The sequence below is a fragment of the Engraulis encrasicolus genome, chromosome 3 (genome assembly GCF_034702125.1).
Source record: "Engraulis encrasicolus isolate BLACKSEA-1 chromosome 3, IST_EnEncr_1.0, whole genome shotgun sequence".
In the NCBI taxonomy this organism is placed as follows: Eukaryota; Metazoa; Chordata; class Actinopteri; order Clupeiformes; family Engraulidae; genus Engraulis; species Engraulis encrasicolus.
In genome coordinates, this window is record NC_085859.1 from 5,208,353 (window position 1) to 5,233,135 (window position 24,783).

Consider the following 24,783-nt stretch of genomic DNA (forward strand, 5'->3'; position numbering starts at 1 on the left):
TGTCTTGGACTCTCCAAAGGCCTCAACATCTACAGTCCTGCTCTTATCTTACACGATACGATATGATAATACTTAATTGTAAGTTTATACTGAAATTCATTTTGCATCCCTGAGAGAGACTCGCACATACACATCAAAAGACTATTGCACAACTGACAAAAACAGAGGACACAGGCCAATATATAGACATAGTGTACATACAACCCACATAACTTGAAGATATTACCAAAGTTTTTCTTAGTTCTCAGAATAGACAGTCTCTGATATTACCAATGTGGAGTGATGACACTATACATAGTCTTAAGATTGATTTAGCAGAAGAATTGATTGATATGGCATGTTTAAGTCTGTTGCAGTCATCTGATTTTTTCTTATCTTTTCTTTTCTTATCTGCGTGCAGGTCCATTGGTGCATGGGAAGCCCCAACAACAGGACAGCTGAGATGGAGAAGGTGTCTACTGTTCCTGGTCCCGGTCATCAGAGGATGGTGATCTTCAATGGAGAAGAAGAAGAAGCAGAAGAAGAAGAAGAGGAGGAGGAGGAGGAGGAGGAGGAGGAGGAGGAGATGTCTAGCGTTCCTGGGCCAGGGCGTCAGAGGATGATGATGATCAATGAAGAAGGAGAGGAAGAGGAGATGGAGTACAGCACAGAGGGTGAGGACAGGAAAGAGGAAGCAATTGTAGAGAGTAAGATGCAGGTTACATGTACAGTACGGTGTGTGAGTACTATGTATGTGTTGGCACAATTTCAAAAATACATATTGAGTTTGGCCCGCAACTTAATTCCAGATTTAAATTTTCAGTCATTATGAGTTTCACACAAGAGCGTAGTGCAATAATGGAGTATTATGGATTATACATTACATTACATTTGGCAAACACTTCTATCTAAAGCGAATTACAACTTCCACAAAGTTAAGCAAAATGATCATAACAAATATGTGGTTCAAGCCAAAATACTGTATGCAAATCCATTTTTTGAGTTGTTTTTTTTGTTTTGTTTTTTTAAATCGTTGTATGATTTTAAAATGTCTGATTGATATTGCAGGAGACGTTCAAAGGTCTAAAGTAGGCCAACACATGGAGAAAGAGGAGGTGAAGGAGGAAGAAGAGAAAGAAGATGAGGTGGAGGAAGAGGAGGAGGATGAGGTTGTGGAGGTGAAGGTGGAGGAGGGTCTGGATAGTGACGATGGATCTTCAAGTCAAGTCAAGTCAAGTAGGTTTTATTGTCAATTTCTTTACATGCACTGGTCATACAAAGAATTTGAAATTATATTTCTTGCTTTCCCATGCAGACATAGACTAATCTAGGTAAGGACATAGACAGTATAGACATAGACAGTACTTATACATGGACATAAGACAGTATGGACATAGACAGTGCTCATGCATCCATGATCTTGTGTGGAAAGTAAGCCCAGTTCAATGTTTTCCATGTAGACTTTTGGTTATCCCATTTAGGCCTTGAGCCAGGACCCAAAAATTGACCTCTCGCAATCGAACGGGTGGGCAAGTTCTAATCTGTTTTTTTGACTTCTTGGACATCTCAAGTTAACAGTTTAGGGGTGGGCGGTATGGCCAAAAATGTATACCTCGGTATAATTTTAGCCACGGTATATATCACGGTATATATCACGGTATTTTACATTTGTGTAAAATGTAAGCATTCCGTCGCAAAATGTACAAAACGCCTTTTTTTTTTTACTTCTGCATTTGCATTTTTTAAACATTTGCATTTTTGTAATGTGTGTGAATTCTTGCTATTCAAATCTTTTGAAAACAGACAAAAACTATGTAAAATGCATTTTGCAATGCAATGCAATAGGCTACAACACTGTCAATTTCACCAAGTCTAGAAGGGGTTAAACTAGGGAAGGGAGGGGTGTCAAACTGAACATGGATTTTATCCAATAAATCGTTCATTTGACCTTTTTTTCTATTTCTGGAGTTGCTGGGGGTAATTTGGAAATGTGTGCTTGCATCTGTGATTATGCCAAGCCTAATGGTTCAGCTGTTATTGTTAAAGTTTAAAAAAAACGAACTTTCACATGAGGCAGCCAGCAATGCATTGTAGAACTAATGCATTTAAATGGCAGCTATCACTGCAGCAGCGGTTAGCGTGCTAACGTTAGCGAAATCGCTAAATCACATTTTAAACAGTGAACAGTCATCTAAGTTACTAACACCCAGCCAGATATCGTGAATGATATTATCTCACCTGGACACAGTAACATACAGTAAGGCTGGCGCAAATGTAAAGCAACCAGTAGCACATGGATTTAGCACTTCTGTTGTCCAGCATTGACATGAATGACTTGGGCTGTTAGCTTGCTAACTTGCTTTTCAAACACCACTGTACATTAAATTGTGGAGACCAGAATCGAAATCACATACAGTTTAAAACCATAGTTCACTACACTAACTATACATTTTACACTTAAAGCTTAAATGAAATTGTGCTTCTGTTCTACAACCACATATTCTTTTGGCTACTACGAGAGACAATCTGTGGATGTTCAAAACGTTGTCTATTACTGCCATCTGCATCTATGGCGGTAGAGCGGTATGGACAAAATCCATACCTTGGGGGAAAAAATACCTCGCACGATAGTATACCGTCCATACCGCGCACTCCTACAGTTTGGCATGATAACCATTGCAAACAGGTAGCTTTTTGGTAGTTATCATGTGTTGAAATGGTGGACCAGTAAAATGGAAATGTGAAAATCGGTATTGTGGTTCTTTGCTATTATGTAGTTTGTTGACCACACAGGGTGCTTGAATTACCTCAGGGATGCTTTCCCTTCTATTAAGACCCTACAGGGGTTGTTAGACCACACTAATAGGCCTAATAGAATCACTTCAGCACTATGTCAATGACAAAATGTGATAAAAAGGATAACATATGAAATCCGTTTTTTACTTTTTCATTAAACTTGTCCTGCAACAGCAAGAATAATAACATGAACAAACACCATGAACAAATACACATTAACAACATTAAAATAAACTGAAGAGCATTATTTCAGTCCTCAAGACCTGACTCAGTCCCGTAAGCATCTGTAAATATGTCACCATGATTATCCTCTTCATACTGATATACGCATGTCTGAAATTTTAAGAGGGTTGTGCATTTTGAGCTACTTCTCAGACATTGGCAATCCGGCAATCTACATTGATGGCTGCACTTGCAAGACATCAGTTGTAGCACTGCCTCAGGGGCTGGAGGTTGCCACATCCACTGTATACTGCCGTACAATATCAGTAACGCAGTATCTTGAAAATGGTCCAAAATGGGTTTAGACCGGAAATTGGCTTTAAAATACCTTCTTTTACTTGTGTTAAAAAAGTTTGGTCCAACTCGGTCCCGTTTCAGAAAAAAACAATAAAAACTGATTATACTGCGCTTTTTGGGTTTAGGAGGTTACGTCATACTAGCCAAGAACGCAGTATAACGCGCTTTACACTGCACTTCTCCATTGACACCGTGGTTTTGGTGTAGACAGTAATACCATAACAGAACGTCGCAGTATAATGATTTTTCAGCTAAAAAGTAATGAGAATGTTGGGTTGTTTTTCTTTTTTCTTGTGTGCATACATTTTTACCATAAACAAGTATTATATGGAAGGGTCATCACCACTTTACCTCCAACACACGTGGCCAGAAAGGAAACTTGAAAGCCTTTTTTCTCAGTTTGCCATTTTGAATTATACTGCGTTCTGAAATTGTAGGGCAGTATAGTGAGCTGGTCATTTTCATAGTTGGCCCAGCCATGGTCAAGTGGGCTTGGGATTTGTGGATGTTGCTGAAGACTTGCTCTCAAGATGCCAGCCTGATAGTTGGCAAACATAGCATGCATGAGGAGGCAGTCCTCACATGGTGGAAGTTGGGTTGATTCACACTCTCCATGCCAGTGGTGTAGTCTACTTTTTTGTGGTGGGTATACTGTATATTTGAGCATTTTTTGAAGTGGGTATACTGTATATTTGAGCTATTCAAAACAATGGATCAATCAATTTTAAGAAGGTATACTGAAATCCCTGAAATTTAGAAGTGGGTATACTCCGTATACCCGCGTTCTACGTAGACTACACCACTGCTCCATGCTGAGTGCAGAAAAGCTGGTAGCGGGTTGTATTTATGTTCTACATATTTGTCGATGCTATGTAGAGTTGGCACCTAAATGCTTCATGAATACTGTACATCCATGTACAGCTTCAAGTCCTGTCCCAGCTGATGAAAATGAGATTGTTTGAAAGAGCTCTGATCTCATTGTGAGCTTTAAGGCTCTGAGCTTTCTACGGCCTGCACTGTCCTTTTGTGTTTTTATGATTATTTTTTGTATTTACTTGACATTATTTTTCTATTGTAGCCCTAGCCTCTTCCCCCTTACATTAGAGAATTTGTATTTCATGTTAAGATATTCCCTATCACAAAACCTGGTGGCTCAGTGGTACTCGCACTGGGTACAAAGTAGTTCAAGAAAACTGTCATGTGGTGTACCCTGGCTGTCATGCGGTGCACGGTGCACCCCAGCCGGCTGGCTTTAACGTCGTAACGCAGTCCCTCGGTTATAACTTTATTGTCACCTTAATGGTAATGGCCAAGTCTTAATCGATCACCTGAGACTTCCTGCATTGTTAGCAATGTTGTTATAATGTAGTTGAGCGTTTTCAGCCAAGAGTGAATTGGCCTGTCGCCAGGCCCATTTGCAGTAGGAGGTCATCAGAGGTGGAAAGAATACTAAAAAATGTAATTAAGTTAAAATAGTAAAATACCATTACTTGGTTCAAATTCTACTCAAAGTAGAAGTAAAATTACCTCTTGAAAAATCTACTTGAGTAAAAGTTTAAAAAAATACTTAAAAAATGTAATTTGAGTAAAAGTTAGTTACTTTCAGTTTGTCTTTCTATCACTTTCCTTAAATAGCACCCTTCGTGACCTCTGTCTATCTCTACACAAGTCATTTTCCATTAACCTGGCAATCGTGACGACAAAATTCTGTGTGCCCTGGTGTGGCAAAGTTGCAGGCCAAGGGTCAGCTCATTGATACAACAGCCCATTACTCTGAATTTAGGGGTCTGGATTTCATTGTGCTTGGGTCTGGGACCTTCAATTTCAAAGGCTGGGAAGCCTACCAAAGGAAATAGTCTGGTGGATTTAATTTAATTCCCAGTTTCGAGATTACATTCATGAATAAGTTTTTTTTTAACAAATAATAAGTCTTGTATATCTTCTAAAAAACTGTTTTCAGGCTGCGTTGCTACTCCCTCAGATCTTGTCCCTGGTGTATGCTCTACTATTCTCAGCCAGTCGCTTGCAACTCTATTGTGTACCGTCTGTGGGCTGTCGGACTAATGGTATGGGGCCGGCGGGCCCTAGATAGTCATCCAATAGATTAGTCCAAAATAGATAATTTATGGTAAATGGTAATAACACACAATTTCCCTTCATGTCCGACAGATTGTCCCCTTTATTTAAATTTTGCCTTCGTCAGTACTCAAGGCAGATGTAAGTAAAATACTTGGGCCAAATTATAATTTGAGTAAAAAATAAAATCACCCATTTTAATAACTAGTTTGGAAATTAGAACTTACTCATCAAATGCAATTACTGGAGGTTATAGAACTTAAGTATATCAGGAATATACACATCAACACTAAAAGTGTAAAGGCCTTTTCCTCACACATGTGTTATGTTTAAGCATGCATGTACAAGAAAAGGTATTGTATAAACTTGAATTGATGTCTATCCCTGATATTGTCTAAGGGTGCCTCGTACTTAAGTACTACTTATTACTACTTAAGTGTTTTTGGGAAACTCAGCCGAAGACAATATTATAAAAGTTACCAGCAGGGACAGCCAGATGAAGGTAGATATTTGAGTAGAAGGAGACAAATGCAAGCAGACTCATAGAGTCAACTCCATCTGTCAGGCACAGACACACAGCCACTGCCACACCAACACACCAACACGCATGCACATTATGTGTTTTCTCTGGGTTTCTGGTAATGTGTGGAATGATCAAAATTTGAGAATAGCATAACATATGAAGGTGGGGTGATCCATCACCCCCACTACTTTCAGTGCAGAGTGGGTCAGTCTGTTGATTTGGGACTTTACTTTTACTGTTAGATTTCCAAACCCAAGTGATTGTATCATAGGCATGCACAGATCTAGGAACAGACTTGGTGGTGCTAAAGCACCTGCCCCTTCGCAGTATTAAGTTCCCTTTTTATTTTGTCACAATGTGTTCCATATTGGCATGATCATCTACAGTAGAAATTCTTGAGATCAAAAGCATGTGACAATTCCCCCTGATATAATATAGTTTATAATACAAGGGTGGGGAATCTAACTCATGTCTCAAGGGGCCAATAGGTCTTTGTCTACATATCAAATTCGGGTGTGTATTTAAATTAGTTCACATTTAAGTACATTACACTTTGTTCGGATAACGAAACGTAACTTTTAAGGAAACTTGTAATACAAAACCCACCTGTATTGTAATGTACTGGGAAATTTGTGTGGTGAGGCATAGAAGTTGTATTTGTTTTACCCAATCTACCAGTATTTTCACTCTTGAGAAATAAACCCTCATTTTTAAATGAAAAGTCAGTGAAAATGGGGGCCTGAACTAAATTAAGTGGGAAATATGTGTGACGTGCCCTTTGAACTATCTAAGAATTTTGTATAACAACTTTTCCTATAAATATATTTACCTCACAGTCATCAATTTATCAAGATATTAGCAAATTAGCCTAGGCGTTTTTAGTGTAAATTGGTTCAAATAAGAAATGCATGATAAATATGATAAAGCTACTGTTCTGCAAAGGTTATCATACCAATTCATAAACTGGACATATATAGCAATAATAAAATACCAACAAGACTTTGCCCACCCTTTCGATTGCGATCGGTGGTCTGGCTCATGGACTAATCCTGGGGGAAGGGGAGTTGGGATGGTATTAGCTGGGATCAAAGACATGTGACCAAAGACACCTCTAATATCATAATAGTGTTGTACGGCATGGATGCAAGCGACACTTTCTTCTTCTAAGATCAGTACTGGCGGCATGCTAAACTGTAGTGCCTCTGCCGCCAGGGCAACGATTTTAACACACACACACACACACACACACACACACACACACACACACACACACACACACACACACACACTGGATGTGAAATATACGTACATGTATCTTCTCTACACATAAAACAATCTACATTCTTTGCATGTGACCATCAGAGAAATGCATGTGACTGGGATTAGAGACATGTGACTGTCATCGATGGAAAGGCTATTAGTTTCATATGGAATATGGTAGGAAAAAAATACCAAAAGTATATTTCTTTTTGGTGAAGCATCTTTAGAGATTCCTTTCACAATACAACTACATCATACAGGTATGTATCTTTTCAGGGGACTTGGTGAAATATGTTTGTTGTCAAGGTGGGCACCTTAACAATGCATTACCTGACTAATAAGTAAGCCAGGCTCAAACTACACAACTCCCAGTTTTGTGTCTTATTTTGACGCCAGGCTGCGCCGCACGCATGAAGAGAATCGCACCTGTCAATCTCAGCCCTGATAGTACACACCGGGACAGTGTCCCTACGTTCTATTTTGAGTCGTAAATATCAGTGTTTGATACGATTTGTGATCTGCGACTCTTTGGAACCGGCAAAGTTATCTCGGTCACATCAAGGAAATCTTACCCGACAGTCGCTTGCGATGGTCCTTCCTCCAGTTCCACCAACTGATGGGTGTGGGGTGTATACCAAACATTTATTTAGGCTACCAACTAGTTTTAAAAATCCAGTTCTAAGAAACGAGCGTTTTTTTATGCTCTTGAGTGCTTAGACCCTATAGGTGGGTTTACATGAAGTCCGATTAGAAAAGGATTAAGTGCTTAATCGGAATAGGAAAAACTCTTGTAAACGCCCTGATCCGATTAGATTTTCGCATCCGATTAGATTTCTGATCGGAATAGATAAGGTGGTGTATTCCGTTCCTATTCCGATTAGGTGCTCATGTATACTGTGTTTCAGCCGAGAATCGGGCCGATAGTCATGTAGTGAGAGCCCAACTTAACTCAACCAGTGACCCTCTACCTGTGGGCCGGGGCCTGTTGCTTTGCCGCAAAGGTATTCCAGGTGGGCTCTGAAATCATTTTCTAAACATCTAAATAATATTTGTTGCTGTGTTGCCCTTGACTATTCAGTTGAGTTATTGTCCATTGGGCCAGTGGTGAGCCCCAAACATGTGTGAAGAACATTTCAGGTGGGCCCCAATGTGGAAAATGTTGGGAACCCCAGGGTTAACCTGCTGGTATGGAGTTTAAAACAGAACTACACTATTAGGTTATGTTCAGGGGACTTAGAGAAGTGGGCCCCAATGTGGAAAATGTTGGGAACCCCATGTGTTAACCTGTTGGTATAGAGCAGGGGTGTCAAACTCAAATTGACTGAGGGCCAAAATCAAAATCTGGAACGAAGACTCAACATTTTTGTTTTTTAATTGTCTAAAATTGTGCGTAAATGCAGTTCATATATTGTAGGTCAGTACATCTTTTGACACTCCACATTTCATGTTCAAGTCTAAGGGCGCGATCACACAGACCGCGGATTTCTGCCTACAATCTGCGATGCGCGTCCAGCTGATTAATCAGAAGTGACCACACCAAGCGCGGATCCACTGCCTATTCGAATGCGGTGACTAGGCAACGTAACGACTCAACTGTCACTCGCAACGTAGCCTAATTGATGGTGTTATGTCGTTAAATGTTGTGAAAACATACACAAAATGCTTTATCCATTCATCTATGTAAAATGAATAGAAGACGAGCTCTTTTCTTGCTCCCCTAACGTTGGATCTGATATGAATTTTGATTACGGTCTCCTATCGAACATCTGGAAATCCGCCGCGGGTTTTCCGCCTTGAGTTGAACTTTTTTCAACTCGATCCGCCCGGCGCGGAGAGGCGCAGAATCCGCAACCCGCCTTGCGCTGATATTAGACGCGTAATCATTTTCATTGACAAACAATAGAACACATCCGCCTCCTACTGTAAAATCCGTGGTCTGTGTGATCGCGCCCTTACGCTATACATTAATGGTGTATGTGGGCCAGCTGTAATACATTTTGTAGCTCTTTGAGTGCCATGGACTTGAAAACGAGTCCTTTCAGAATGTATGGCACAGTGCCAAAGACTTCATTTCAAGTCAATTTCGTATTTTTATGGGGGGTGGGGCCTAATTCGTTGATCTGGTATGTTTGTTGTTCACATGGACAAAGAAGTCATTTATTTATGGCTCTTGAAAAAACACTCAAATGTTGAAAAGAGCCTGGCAACCCCCCGGTCTGAATTTGAAAATGGCCGGCGCTCAATGAGTTTGTCATTAAATATCTGATTGATGTCGTTGCAGGTGACATCCAAAATATCCAGTCTAAGGAAGACCAACAGACAGGGGACACAGGACACACAGAGGAAGAGGAGGAGGAGGAGGAAGAGCAGCAGGAGGAGGACGAGGAGCAGCAGCAGGGGGAGGATGGACAGAACAGTGAAGATGGAACTTGTGCAAAAAGTAAGTTCAATTAGTGTCAACAAGAAAGTAAAGACAAAGACTCTTCTCTTTCACGACGCTACTGACTCTACTGTGCTGATGCTGAGCTGAGCTAGCCTGGTTTTACCAGAACACATTAATTGCGTCACAATTCATTTTTGGTCTGGAACCTCGATGCCCAAGTGCTTTCGCTTATTGGCCGGCCGTCTGGTGGACGACTAAACTCTTCCCAGAGAAGCGTAATCAGACCATTTGTGAATTACAAAGTAATTAAAAATGAATGGTCTGGCCTGTCAGCCCAGAGCTGGCTGAGAGCTGGCCTAGACACGGGGCAGACTCTAAAGGCTCTTTTCCACTGCTTACAGCTTGACACAGTGCGACTAGGCCGCCATGTTTTGCTTTTCAATTGAGCTGTGTCGTACTCAATCAAAAAGCAAAGAGTGGCGGCCGAGTAGCGCTGTCGAGCTGTAGGCCCAGGGTGCGATTTGTAGGGGGGGATGGGGGGGGAGGGGATTGTCCCTCCTTCTGGTCTTGATATCGCCACTTTTTCTACATGATTTTATCATGTAATTCCATTAATATTACTTACCATCTGAACACCGCCAGAGGGTTTAATCCGGCCCCAGGCTTATATAGTGAGAAGAAAAAGGAAATCTCTAGCCCATTACAAAGTTGGAAGTGTCTAAGGTATCACGTTTTCAGTTCTTGAGAATAAATGTGGGTTTTTTTTTTTCGCCTCGCCATTTACAGTGAGTGCTCCTGATCTAACCGCTGACATCCACCTTCAGATCTTTGACTAGCGTGTGAATCAGCGATGAAGCAGAGATTTACTGTTGGATACTTCACTTGGTCTGGCCCACTTGACATCAAATTGGCTGCATGTGGCCCCTGACCCAAAATGAGTTTGAGACCCCTGCTCTGTGGCATGTGTGTGTGTGTGTGTGTGTGTGTGTGTGTGTGTGTGTGTGTGTGTGTGTGTGTTTGTTTGTGTGTGTGTGTGTACGTGTCTACTTAATCCTATGCTAATGTGCTTAAATTAAAAAAAAAAAAACGTGCTTGGCATCTGTACCCGATTATGAGTCTGGTGTTGGTGATGTATTGGGAATCATGTACTATATACTGTACATGCACAGTCGTACTGAAGGACAGTCACAACAAAGATAAGTATGTTATGTTGCCTTAATTAAAATTGTCTAATTTGTGTTGTAGGTGGTGGGCCAAGGATTCAGTCAAATGGAAGACCGTGCACAGAGGGGAAACGATACACCGATCCCACAGACACAACCCATTCTGTGGAAAAACCATATGTATGCACAGAGTGTGGAAAGAGTTTTCGTCTTCTGAACTATCTCAAGAAACACCTGAAGTTCCATTCCGGGGAAAAACCGTGTGTGTGCTCTCAATGTGGAAAGAGCTTTCTGAACATGTCCGCCCTCAAGACCCACCTGATCACCCACTCGGGAGAAAAGCCATTCGAGTGCTCTCAGTGCGGGAAGAGGTTTGGCAGATTGAGCCATCTGAAGGACCACGAGATGATCCACTCGGACGAGAAGCGATTCGAGTGCTCCGAATGCGGGAAGAGATTTTGCCAGCTGAGCCATTTCAAGTCCCACCTGATGAGCCATTCGGGGGAAAGGCCATTTCAGTGCCTTGAATGCGGGAAGAGCTTCGGTCAAATGTCCACCTTCAAAAAGCACCAGGTCATCCATTCAGAGGGCAAAGACAAAAATCCGTTCGAGTGCTCCGAATGTGGAAAGGTCTTTACTCAGATGAACAATCTCAAGAGACACCAGATGAGTCATTCGGGGGAAAGGCCATTTAAATGCTCTCAATGCGGAAAGAGCTTCATTCGAATTAACGAACTCAAGAATCACCAGATGATCCATTCTGGTGAAAAGCCATACGAGTGCTCTCAGTGTGGAAGGAGGTTCATTCAAAGCGCCCATCTCAAGTCTCACCAGCGTAAACATTCGGGAGAAAAACCGTTTCAGTGCTCTCAGTGTGGAAAGAGCTTTTCTCACAAGAATAATCTCACGTACCACCAGAAGATCCATGCAGAGGAGAAACCATATAAGTGTTCTCATTGTGGAAAGGGGTTTAGCGCATTTAACAGCATGAAGAGACACCAGAACAATCACAAACTGCACAAATACGATGAACACAACAAGAGTGACAAGCAATTGATGTAAGCTGGGCTTACACTGTGCGACTTTTGCCCCGATTTGGCACTCGCACAAGTTTTTGAGAGTCTGGCCTATTTCTTGATCAATCGCAGGTCAATCGTGAGTCTCACATCGTGTAGTGTACATGGGGTAACGACAAGCGATTTCACCTCACGATCGCACAATCGTAGGGTCGCAAGAAAATCAAAACGGTTTGAAATCCTGGTCGTGTCTTGTGAGTTAATCGCACAGTTAAAGCAGTGCTACGACCCGACACATGCACAAAAGAATAGGGCCGTGCGATTTGCTCTTGAGCGCGTCCTTATCTCCACCTCCGGTGTGCATGTTCCCTCCTCTGCAGACCCGGGAAATATGCCTGTCGGGTCGCACAGTGGAAGCATTCGGCTCACATCCGACTGTCGGCTCGTATAGTGCGATGGCGTGAGTCGTGAGATGTGAACTTTTAAACCATGGAATTTCCTTGTGTAGTGTGAGCAGGAGCTTAATACCCACGAGTGAAAATATCGCACAGTGTATGTCCAACTTAAATTTTAGAGGAGATGGCGTCAAAGCAAGTGGCTATGGTGTTTTTGGGCGACATGAGCAATGGTTTGTAGTTGGACTTCAGCGAACATTGTAACATGACACGTTTCAACAACCAGAGTGTCAGATTGCTTGTATCCGTCATGCATCGGTCCAACTTTGCTACTTTTCGTTGTTTTCGTCACTTCTGTCGTTGCTTTTCAGGAAAGCTTTTGACATCATTTTGGTGTGTTTGTGCAGACAGAGTAACATGTTGGTGCTCTTTTAGTTGGGCTTGCCCATGATAGCAGCTGCCCAGCTAACATTTAAACCTTGCATAGAGCGCTTATATTTTTGTAATGAAAGCATATAATGTATAATTTACAGTGAGGAGAATAAGTATTTGATCCCTTGCTGATTTTGTTGGTTTGCCCACTAATAAAGACATGACCAGTCTTTAATGTTAATGATAATATGTATTCTAATATGGAGAGACAGAATATCAAAAAGAAAATCCAGAAATTAACTCTAAAGAATATATAATAATTGATTTATATTTAATTGAGGGAAATAAGTATTTGATCCCCTGCCAACCATTAAGAGTTCTGATCCCGCAGATCAAATGGCACTTCCAATCAACTTGTTATCTGAATTGAACACACCTGTTAATAGTAACCTGCACAAAAGACACATTGAATCTGCAGAATCAGTCCATAGAATCAGTCAATTAATCAAACTAAACTCGCCAACATGGGACAGACCAAAAAGCTGTCAAAGGATGTCAGGGACAAGATTTTAGAACTCAACAAGGCTGAAACGGGCTCCTGGATATTAAAGTGATACTGTCCCATTTTTGAGAATGAGCTTATTTCACACCTTCCCTTGAGTTAAATAATAGGGTTTTACTGTTCTCCTATACTTTCAACCGGTCTCTGGGTATGGCAGTGCAAAGTTTACCTCCATGCTAGCAGTTAACATTGAGTCCTATGAGACCAGCTCGCGGCTAACTGGTCTCATAGGACTCAATGTTAACTGTTAGCTTGGAGGTGAAATGTGCACTGCCATAACTAGAAAATGGTTGGAAGTACAGGAGAACGGTAAAAGCCTATTATTTAACTCAAGGGAAGGTGTAAAATAAGCTTATTCCCAAAAATGGGACAGTATCACTTTAAAGAGCAAACTGTTGGTGCATTTCTTCCTAATTTTAGGACATACGAAATGATCATCACTCATCAATCTGAGGCCTGTCTCTGGTTCCATACAAGATTTGACCTTGTGGGAATTTAATAACCAGAAAAAAGGAGATAACGCACCTTAAAACTGTATGGGAGGAGCTAGGAAATGATCTCAAGGCAGCTGGGACCTCAATCACTAAGAAAACTATTGGAAACACTTGATACCACAGCGGATTAAAATCTTGCAGTGCATGTATGGTACGCCTGCTTCAGAAGGAACCTGTTCAGGCTCACCTGAGGTTTGCCAATGAACATCAAACTGGATTAGGATATGATTGGGAGGTGCTGCAATCAGATGACACCAAAATCAAACTGTTTGGCATTAACACAACTCGATGTGTTTGGAGGAAGAGAAATGCTGTCTATGATCCCAAGAACAACACCTTCTCCAACATCATAAATGAAAGTGGTAACATTATGTTTTGAGGTTGTTTGTCTGGCCAAGACACAGGACAACTTCACATTGTCAAGAAATGGATGGAAGGAGACATGTAAACGTACAATGCTGCATGCCAACCTCTTTCCCACCACCACTAGACTGAAGGTGGGTCATGGATTGGCCTCCCAATATGATAATAATCCATAACATACAGCCCAAGCAACGAAGGAGTAGCTCAAGCAGAAGCATATTAAGGTCATGAAGTGGCCTAGACAGTTTCCAAACATTAACCCTATACTAATCCTGTGAAGGGAACAGAAGCTCCCATTTGGCAAGCTACAGTCATACAACTTAAGTGATTTAGAGATGATCTGCAAAGAAAAGCGGAGAAAAATCCTTTCTAATATATCCACAAACATTGTCATTAACTGAAAGAAACATCTGACCTCTGTATGAGAAAACAAGGGCTTTGCCACCAAGTAATTTTGTCTTCTTTGACTAGAGGGGTCAAATACTTATTTTCCTCAATGGAATACAAATCAATTAAAATATATTCTTCAAAGTCATTTTCTGGATTTTCTTTTTGATATTCTGTCTCTCTATATTAGAATACATTTTATCATTAATATTATAGAATGATCATGTCCTTATTAGTGGGCAAACCAACAAAATCAGCAAGGGATCAAATACTTATTCTCCTCACTGTATATAATAATGTTGTAAATGTACTGTCATTTTAAATGTGATGACTGAAGACCACGAAGTGTTAATGTTTAAGTTTTGTCTTATTGTTCGTTTGTTTCCTACGACACTCCTTCGGACTGCTCTTTCAAAAAGTTGCATTTGAGGTTTTCTGACAGTGGACCGTGGAAGTGGTCGCGAGAGTCATCTTTCACTTACTCACATAACCATCAGCTGACTTGGGACAGTGATACTCATGGACGGCGTGACATTTTCCATGTGCGTTACGCCCTTTTGTGGGAGAAAACGGCAAATGCAAGTCAATTGGTGGTGTTGGGGGAAGAATAAAGGAAAGATAAGGACCTGTATACTACCGTTGTTCATGCGCAACATGCTGAAAATGTGTTGTTTTGCCAGCTGTTCAAATAATATGGCCAAACAGCCGTGGTTTAAGAATGGACTGTGTTAATTTAGGCTAGAAGATGTGGCATGTAAGTTAATGAGACATTCAGTTTGATTTTCCCCATAAAGGGGCGTAACGCTCATTTACGAGCAAAGGACCGGGATGGCCGTTCATGAGTATTAAACTTGTAATCTTATCTGGAGCCCCTTTAAAGGGACAGTTTGGTCAATTTCAACATGCAGTTGTAATGCTCACGCTTCCCTGGACTTGTCAGTGTCTGAGATTTTTTTTTCTTCTTCTTCAGCCGTTTCCGAGATCCTGGTCATTGTAATGGGGGCAGCTCTTTGTTTACATTTCAAAAAAACATTTTTATTTATTCCCAAAAGCATCCAAAAGGTTATAAAACATCAGCAGACAACTAGCAAACAGCAGTACCTTTTGGGAAAATATTTGGAGTTTCATTTTTTAAAAATGTAAACAAACGCTGCCCCCATTAGAATTGCTCATATCTCGGAAAGGGCTGAGCCGAAAAATGTGGCATCACCAGGTACTGACAAGTCAAGGGTAGCGTGAGCAATACAACTGCATGTTGAAATTGACCAAACTGTCCCTTTAAGCCACCTTTAAGAAACACCACAAGACAGAGGAACATTAGGCTTGTTCCTGACGACACAGTACGATTTTTGCTAGGCAGCGGGCATTCGCACTTTGCCAGTTTGATGCATTCTTGCGCATGCCCACTGAGCAAAAATCATACTGCGTCGTCAGGAACGAGCCTATTAGTGTATCAGCCTAATTACTGTCACGCCCAGTGATTAGATACTCTTTTGGTGAACTCTACGGAGTATGCAATCACTGGGTTTGTCTAAGAGTATCCAATGACTTGGCGTGACTAATTAGGCTGAATACACTTGGAAGTGAGCGCACTAGGAGGGCATTCCAATATGCGACCTTGCGTCCTCCACTTGTGCTTGTGACCTCACCCCGCCTCCTGGCCCTGCCTCTGTGGAGAAAACAATAACGTTCCCCAGCTCTCAGCCTAGCCACAACAACTTTTGATAGACCGTTTTTCATTCACCATCCAGTTTACAAATGAGAAAATGACTTTACAATTGAGCTTTTGTGAAATATTGAAATATAATGCGGTTGTCAGTGATGCCACTTCCTGGTATGAGGCCACAAGCACAAGTGGAGGACGCAAGGTTGCATATTGGAATGCACACTTGTAATTCCTCATTTACTTCCTGCTAATAAAGACAAAACATGCCTTCCATATTATGCTGAAAGGTCAAAATCAATCAAACAGGCCTCTTGTTTACACTTGTCACTATTTATTTATTTATTTGCTTTCTTATTTACCTGCCAGTGAACACAATTGTGATTTCCAACATCAGAAAGTGACCACATTATAAATTCCAACATCAGAAGTGAACCCCTTCAACAGTCTCTGTACCAAATCTGATAGTTATTGTATACAGGTTTTATTTTATATAGGTCTGTCTGAAGAAAAAAAAGTCTCATTTAAATAGAGAAGAAACTTCAAAAAAGTGAACAACCCTGAAACTGACAGAATGGGAATGTAATGCAGTGTTAGGCCTAGGCTGTATGAGACTGTAATGCAGATGCCTATGAGGCCTATAGGCTATATGAGACTGTTGCAGTGTTAGGCCTAGGCTATATGGGAATATAATGGGAATATGCCTATGAGGCCTATAGGCTATATGGGAATATAATACAGATGCCTATGAGGCCTATAGGCTATATGAGACTGTAATGCAAATCGAGATCCCCTATGTAGCCTACAATCAGCTCCGAAATACCCATTAGGCCTTAGGCCAGTGATTTTCAACCTATTGGCCGGGGCCCACTGGTGGGCCCTGAAGGTATACCAAGTGGGCCTTGAAATAATATTCTAAAAATTATAATCACATTTTGGTGTGTGTTGCTGCTGATTTATGTGAGTTTTATTCATAATCGGGTCAGAGGTGGGCCCCGAACATTTGTGACAATTTCGAGTGGGCCCCAAGTTGGAAAAGGTTGGGAACCCCTGCCTTAGGCTATAGGCATAGGGGAATGTAGTGCCTAATGCAAATCGAGATCCCGAGATTTGCTGAGGGGAGAATTAATGAAATGTCTTTTCTTTCATCTCATTAGAATGCCAGCGTCAGTTCGCTCAGAACTGATGTCTTCAATATAATCCTCGTAAAAATAAATACATAAATAGCCAAAATAAAGATCCCCATTCTATGTGGTTGCAGGTTTCTCTTTGCAGATATTTGCGGAGTGGAGTGGATCTAGTTATTATGCGCGAAGGGTAGTCGGGATGGAAAGAGAAAGACACGTTGACCCGCCTTGATTGCTATTTTTTGCCTCCCCCTCTCCTCCTCCTCCTCCTCCGCTCCCCATCTCCGTCTCCTTCCCCATCTGCTGCCACGGTGGGAATCAAGGTCGCTCAGATTGATTTGATGAGACGGAGAGGAGGGCTTCGCTCCGGAGGAATCACCAGGACTTTCTCTAATATTATTCTGCTCACAGCTCACTGCTTGTGTATCCTCCCTGTGCAATTGCCCAAGAGTATAAAATGGGCTTGGCTGCAACCTAAAGGGAAACCCTGTATTGCATTCTGTGTTGCATTCATTCATTAACGAACATCCAACAGCTTCAGAATTGAGCGTGCTGACCACTCAGCCGCTCCATCAGCTGTCAACAAGGCTTAGTGCAGGGCCGGTTATAAGCATAGGCCGGCTAGACGGTCGCCTAGAGCGCAATGTGAAGAAGGGGCGCCGAAATGGCGCTCTCCGATGCGTAATTTTGCGATATGGAGGTTTTTTTATGAAGTCGCAATCAACAAAGCGTGGCGAAAGCGCTCCTCACGGCAAAGCGCCCCTCAGCCAATAGTAATATCGCTTTCAACTGTCTCTGGGAAGTCTGTGAACCAATAAACAGACAGTCCTGAGAAAGGGGGCGGGCCGAGTGACAGCGTGCGATCTATTTTGAATTTGGAGACTCATTCGAGAGACAGAGGGCAAGCGAGAACAGCAAAGCTACTCTGCTGGGTGGAGAATTGTTATGTTCTCATTAAACCAGTCATTGCATGATGCAGGAGTTGCAGAGGGTGTTTTGGAAGTATGTGGTTTAATCAGAAACCGTTTGTGGTAATGTAAAGCCTAATAGTTATGAGGCTACTGTTTGGAATTAGAGGGAAAAGGAACTTTGCTTTTGATCTGAGAAATCGCTAGTTAGCATGCTAACATTAGCCAAGTATGCCAAGCAATGAAATCCAGTAAAGTAGCTAGTAGCCTACTCACTAACACCCACCTGACATCATAATACTTGCTTAGGTTGACCAGCAGTGTAAAATAAGACTGGTGCCATGTTTAAAACAAGTTTAGCTGCCATATCTCCTTCCATCCACTTGAATGAATTACCTGCTTGTTGTAAGCTTAAAAAAAACATTGTTTCCAGACCAGAATGACATATAGGCCTACATTAATCATGTAAGAGAACCATGCACAGCATGTTTTCATGCTGAGTGATGTAGTATTGCAGACAAGTGAGGCTATTTACTATATTTTGTATATAATGAAATTCAAACGCGTGACAGCTTTTCTCCCTTTCTTTCACCCTGTCCCTCCGGTTCAAACACATAGATAGCCCCCTTCTCATTCTCCTACTTACAAATGCACCACTATTTCCAGTGGGCTATAGAAATGAAATTGGTTTGGAATCATAGACAGCACAAATGTGTAGCTTATTAAAATTGTTATGCTGCCATGCTTTGTGATGCTGTAGGTAGTGTAGATAGGCTATCAATGCAGACCTCCTTGGTAGGCCTATTGTCTACACATGCATTTGACATGCAAATGTACTGTACCACTCTCCTGGCATTTCAATTCCATTTTACAATTCAAACACATTGATAACCTCCCTCTCATCTGGGGTTGGGGGCACCACCACCATTACATCCAAGACACCACACAGTGAAGGTACTTTCATGCGACTCAATCTGATGTGTTGGTCGGCTGTCCAAAATCCATTTGATGCAAAACAGTTATTGTTCTAGATGCTATTTAGTTAAGCTTACTACCGGTATTACTCTTGTGTTCTGTAAGGTATTAAAAAAAGGGGGGGGGGGGGGGGGGTGCGCCAGAACTCAAACTCGCCTAGGGCGCCAAATAAGCCAGAACCGGCCCTGGCTTAGTGAGAAATGACACACACACACACACACACACACACACACACACACACACACACACAAAATGCATGGCGCAAAACGTAGTTGGGCAAGCGATATTCCTGTTCTCCATATCTGTCTGTTGTTTTTGTTTTGTTTTTCGCTGGAGATCCTTCAATGAATAGATAGACTACCTGCTAGACTAGAGAGAGTCGCGTGTTGCCTGGTACCCTCCCCTTACCGCCCCCGCCCCCGCCAACCTCCTCGCGCTCTGTGAAGGGATGCGCGCGGGCATTCCTTTGCATTCCATTCCGTTCCGTTCGAAGAGCTGCTGCTCGCGAGTCAACGTCCCTCTGACCCCCCGCTCTTCGGACACTAGACAACAGCAGAACAAAATGCAGGTAAGCAGCCGGTGTAGCCCACTATTTCCGAATCGCGACCATGTCTGACAGGTGTTAGTACTTGTGACCGGTCTGACCATGTGCCCGTGGTCTTGGTCTTGTCTTGCTTTCGTCTTGGTCTCTCGGACAGGATTAGGCGGTCTCGACTAGGCTGCTGACAAGTGTTGTTCAACAGTTTGAACGGACGAGATCCAAGATGTTGGTGCGGAATCACTGGTGATGTTCGCTGTAGTTAGCAGTCTTGCAGACGGACTAAAGTGAAACGATGGGAAGCCTGTTTATGAATGGCGATGCTTTGCTCTTTGACTAGTAATACCCAACTTCAGTAGCCTATCAAACGTCCGATGCCGCGAAAGCACCAACTAGACAGACAGTTGTGGGTGATGAAGTTACATAATTTCTTCTGAACTGTCATATCAGGCGCGCGCGACGGCTGTGGCACTTTTTGGAGACGCCACGCAATTCTCCGCTATCCCGGACCTAAAGGCATCTAGACTATTTGATGTGATCTATCGAGACGGGGCGTGAAATGGCATGACGAGAGACGGGGAGAGGGAGAGTAGAGTACAGCCAACAGTTCACGGGCTGTCTTAGGCTACACTCCAGCCTCTCTAAGTATGAATATTAGCATCTGCAGCCGCTGCGCTACAGACAGATGGATTTTAAATCCGTCTTTCCATGACATTGCATGTTCCCTTAATCCCGTGGAATTGCGAGAGAGAGAGAGAGAGAGAGAGAGAGAGAGAGAGAGAGAGAGAGCTGTGGTGCTTGTAGGACACATGTTTTGCGTTACTTAATCCCCACAGCAGGACCCGGGTCAGCTCGTGTCGCCACCCGCCAGGCAGACGTCACGTGAGGGCGTTATGGCTTCATGCGATGTTTTGTTTTCATTACGCCGAGATGGACGCGGTCTAACTGTAAACTGACAGGTGTCATCTGTCCGCCACGTTAGGAGTCAGGGGCCAGCCAGGCAGGCAGGGACAGGGTCCATGCGTGACGTGAGTGATAACTAATGAAAAGACACGTGTTATAGCCATAGGCCTTTGGCTTACGTTTAATTGTACAGTAGGCCTATAAAATAGTTTAACTGTAGCATTACAGGAGAGAATAGAGAGAATATTGTGTCTTTGGAATTACATCAGGTTATTCCTGCAGATATCGGAAATGGATGCAGTATTTTGGACACGCACACAAAAAAACATTACCAGCATACTACAAAAACACAATGTTTTGAACATGGAATGACAGTGATCTTGTACATGTCTTTACAGTTTGTTTTGTTAAATGAGTGTTGGCAAGGCTGAATCCTCTTTGGCATGGTGTGGTGCCAGGGGTTTACATTTACAGTCATTTGGTCCCCCTTGTTTGTGTTTATTTAGAAAAAAAAGCAAAAACAAACAAAACAAAACAAAAGTTTTTTTAAAAATCATAACCTTGCCATTCTGCCATTCAAGGTGAACTGGAGAGTTGAAGTGAGGGTGTGTAGTGTGTGTGTGTGTGTGTGTGTGTGTGTGTGTGTGTGTGTGTGTGTGTGTGTGTGTCCTTCCCTCTGTCTGCCTGTTTAGGCTGGTGTATGAGTGTGTGTGTGTGTGTGTGTGTGTGTGTGTGTGTGTGTGTGTGTGTGTGTGTGTGTGTGTGTGTGTGTGTGTGTGTGTGTGTGTAAATGGGAGTACAGGGTTTCCTGACGTTGCTGTTACCGTGTTCCAACGTGTTACTTACACCAAACATCAATTCTCATCTTACTGACGTGCAAGTCTGCGCTCATGTTGGTCTTTAATCCGTCATTGCGCAGCCGTGTGTGTGTGTGTGTGTGTGTGTGTGTGTGTGTGTGTGTGTGAGTGAGTGTGTGTGTGTGTCAGCTTAACCAGAGCGATTCTCAAGTTGAGTTTCTCATTAATTCTTCACTTGTGTTACAACTTCAGTTACAATACTGTCACTGCTTTTCCAATTAAGTTGTCTCTGTGTTGCCAATTAACATGTCCTGCCTGCCTGTCTCTCACTGATCGTTATCAGATAGCCAATTGCCCAGACCAGACCCCGTCGCTGACCTGTCTCTCACACTGAGTGCTATCAGATACAGTAGCTCGGTCAGTGGCTCGTAATCTTTTTATCTTAAAGCACTCCCTTAGCTGTGCTCAAGGCAAGCCGCACGCACACCCCCAACCCAAACCTCTACACGTGTGTACATACTAAAATATGATTTGAAGGTGCACTGTGTAATATTTTAAGCAGTGTATTTCCAGAATTCATGCTGCACATTTTCATGAATACTTGCAGTACCACCACCATCAATTCTTTTGTGCCTGACTTTGGGCCAGCCAAAGACGGACCGCTGTCCGTGGTGCTGAAACAATAGTGGCCTCTGGAGACCTGATGCATTCCTAGCTATACTCCCAGCATGGCGAGCGCTGCGCTGGACTGCTATACTCCCAGCATGGCGAGCGCTGCGCTGGACTGCTATACTCCCAGCATGGCGAGCGCTGGAGACCTGCTGTATATTCCTGGCATGGTGAGCGCTGGACTGGAGAGCTGCTATACTCCCAGCATGGCGAGCGCTGGAGACCTGCTGTATATTCCTGGCATGGTGAGCGCTGCGCTGGAGACCTGCTATATTGCTAGCATGGTGAGCGCTGGAGAAAAGACCTGCTATATTGCTAGCATGGTGAGCGCTGGAGACCTGCTGTATTCCTAGCATGGCGAGCACTGGAGACCTGATGCATTCCTAGCATGGCGAGCGCTGGAGACCTGCTATATTGCTAGCATGGTGAGCGCTGGAGTGCTATATTCCTAGCATGGCGAGCGCTGGAGACCTGCTATATTGCTAGCATGGTGAGCGCTGGAGACCTGCTGTATTGCTCTAGCATGGTGAGCGCTGGAGACCTGCTGTATATTCCTAGCATGGCGAGCGCTGGAGACCTGCTGTATTCCTAGCATGGCGAGGGCTGGACTGCTATATTCCTAGCATGGCGAGGGCTAGCATGACGAGCGCTGTGCTGGAGAGCTGCTATATTCCTAGCATGGCGAGCGCTGGAGGCCTGCCATATTCCTAGCATGGTGAGGGCTAGCATGACGAGCGCTGGACTGCTATATTATAGTATGGCGAGGGCTGGAGAGCTGCTGTATTGCTAGCATGGCGAGCACTGGAGAGCTGCTGTATTGCTAGCATGGCGAGCGCTGGAGAGCTACTGTTTTCCCAGCATGGCGAGCGCTGCGCTGGAGAGCTGCTGTATTGCTAGCATGGCGAGCGCTGGTGAGCTGCTATATTGCTAGCATGGCGAGGGCTGGCTAATAAGATGTGATCGTTACGTCTCTGTTTAACTTTTGACGTTGTATGACATGGCCCCTGTTATAAATTAGCTGTTACCAGAATGTCAATGGTCAAGTCGTAATAAATTTACCAAATGGGACAGTATCACCTTAAGGCTTTGGACCAGACAGCGATGTGCAGCTGTCCATGGTGCTGATGAAACAACAGATGTGTGGAAAAGCGTATGTTCAAACAGGCACATTGGAAGTAACCAATGGTTTCATGCAGGCTTTTAAATAAATATCCCGCGCACTGTCAATTACACCAGAAATATGATTGTGAGCGATACATTTTGAAATGTAATGGATGGTGTGCGGTTCATTTGTTTACTACCTGTCTTTGGTTAACCCTTGTGTTGTGTTCATAAGCTGCATACACCTGTGGTGTTCGGGTCATTTTTGACCCGTGATAACAAAACTCAGCTATAAAATACCTAAAAACACTAGTTATCATAAAATATTGTTTTTCATCTGATGGCAAACTTGGTTTGTATTCATATCCATGGACATATTACTTGATGTATTCATCTTTTTTACTTTAAAGATCTTTTATCTTACATTATGCAAATCGTTTTTGATGACCAAAACTATCAAAATCTGCATAAATTCACTATTAATACTTCCTAAAGTGATACAATTAGTGATTATGTTGTCCATGTATAACAGCTGATACGAGAGTGCAACAACCCCCAAATTTTAATTATTAGTTTTTCTCTAATATTAAAAAATATCATCAAGAGTGGTATTTGTGGTGTTCGGGTCCAAACCAACCCAAAGAGATTTATAGCAGGAAAAAGACCAAATGTCAACTAAATTAGTTTTTCAGTGCATAAAATTAATGTTTAAATATGTTGACTTGGTGTTTTTCAATATTTATATGATTTTAGTGTGGTATATATACAAAATAACAATTCTGTCAGAGTCACAGCTATTCCGCCAATCTAATGCAAAGGTATTGGAAATGAACACCTCAATGAACATGAAAAAAGTCACACTATTAATCTGAATCCCCTATGCCATGAACATGGACCATTATGTCATTGCCACATCAACTTTATGGAAAGTATAAGACCAGTTATACAGGTTTGGGTGCCATTATGAATTTTGATACTTTTTTTGGAAAAAATAATGTGCAAAAATGTATTTTGCAAACAAATGTGCAAAAAATCTCATTATATAATGCAGAAATGGATTCCCTGACCATGAAAACATATGAGTAGACACCAGAAATACATCTGTACTCCTTTCACAACAGGAGATATGACGTATTGTAGTGTATGGGACTGTCCGGCGGCCATATTGGATTTGTAATATCAAAAAGCTGGCAAAAAAAAAGTTCAGGCAAGAAATATATTTTCCTCACCATAAATCACCAAACTGAAGACAAAGGGCAACCAACAGCTTTTCAGAAATGCATAAAACAACCAAAAATCTATACCGGGTCAATTTTGACCCCCGAACACCACAGATGTAACTTTTTTTTTTTTTTGGACCTTTAAAATTTACTAAAATGATAAAACATATTTTTTTTGTGTTGAAATGATTGTGACTGAGGATTAGATGAAGCCTTATTCCAAGAAAATAAAGGAAAGTGTGTTTTTTTCACACTAAAATTTGAAAACGGGTCAAAAATGACCCGAACACAACATAAGGGTTAAATCAATCAAAAGCTACCATGCTGTGCCTCACAGGCTTCCTGTAGCCCTTGTGAAGCGTGAAAAGCTTTCCCAATTAGCGTGACCTGTCTAGTCCTCCTTGAGTGCTACCAGATACATGTACATACAGTAGCTCAGCGGTTCCCAAACTTTTTCAGTGGGGACCCCCCTTTTGGAAGTCAGAATATTTCCACAAACACCTCCACCCTACCATAGCACTACAATACTAGGACACAACACAGGCCCTTTAATAATGCACCACGACTTTGTCATTACCATACTGGTAACAATGA

The 24,783-nt window shown here is 42.3% G+C and overlaps 2 protein-coding genes across 2 annotated transcripts in view; both read left to right on the top strand.

Annotated features, from left to right (window-relative positions):
- Window positions 1-1,136: 1,136 nt before the first annotated feature.
- Window positions 1,137-12,389, top strand: LOC134445595 (zinc finger protein 436-like). The gene is made up of 2 exons (XM_063194647.1): window positions 1,137-1,215; window positions 10,782-12,389. Exon 2 carries the CDS (start codon window positions 10,997-10,999, stop codon window positions 11,759-11,761), a length of 765 nt encoding a protein of 254 aa, XP_063050717.1. The 5' UTR covers window positions 1,137-1,215; window positions 10,782-10,996; the 3' UTR covers window positions 11,762-12,389.
- A 7,046-nt stretch (window positions 12,390-19,435) lies between these two features.
- kcnip3a (Kv channel interacting protein 3a, calsenilin) overlaps window positions 19,436-24,783 on the top strand; it is a 206,924-nt gene continuing 201,576 nt past the window's right edge. Inside the window, exon 1 of the mRNA XM_063194648.1 lies at window positions 19,436-19,529. Within this exon, the coding sequence (XP_063050718.1) occupies window positions 19,524-19,529 (6 nt within the window). The 5' untranslated portion in view covers window positions 19,436-19,523. The remainder of the gene's footprint in view (window positions 19,530-24,783) is intronic.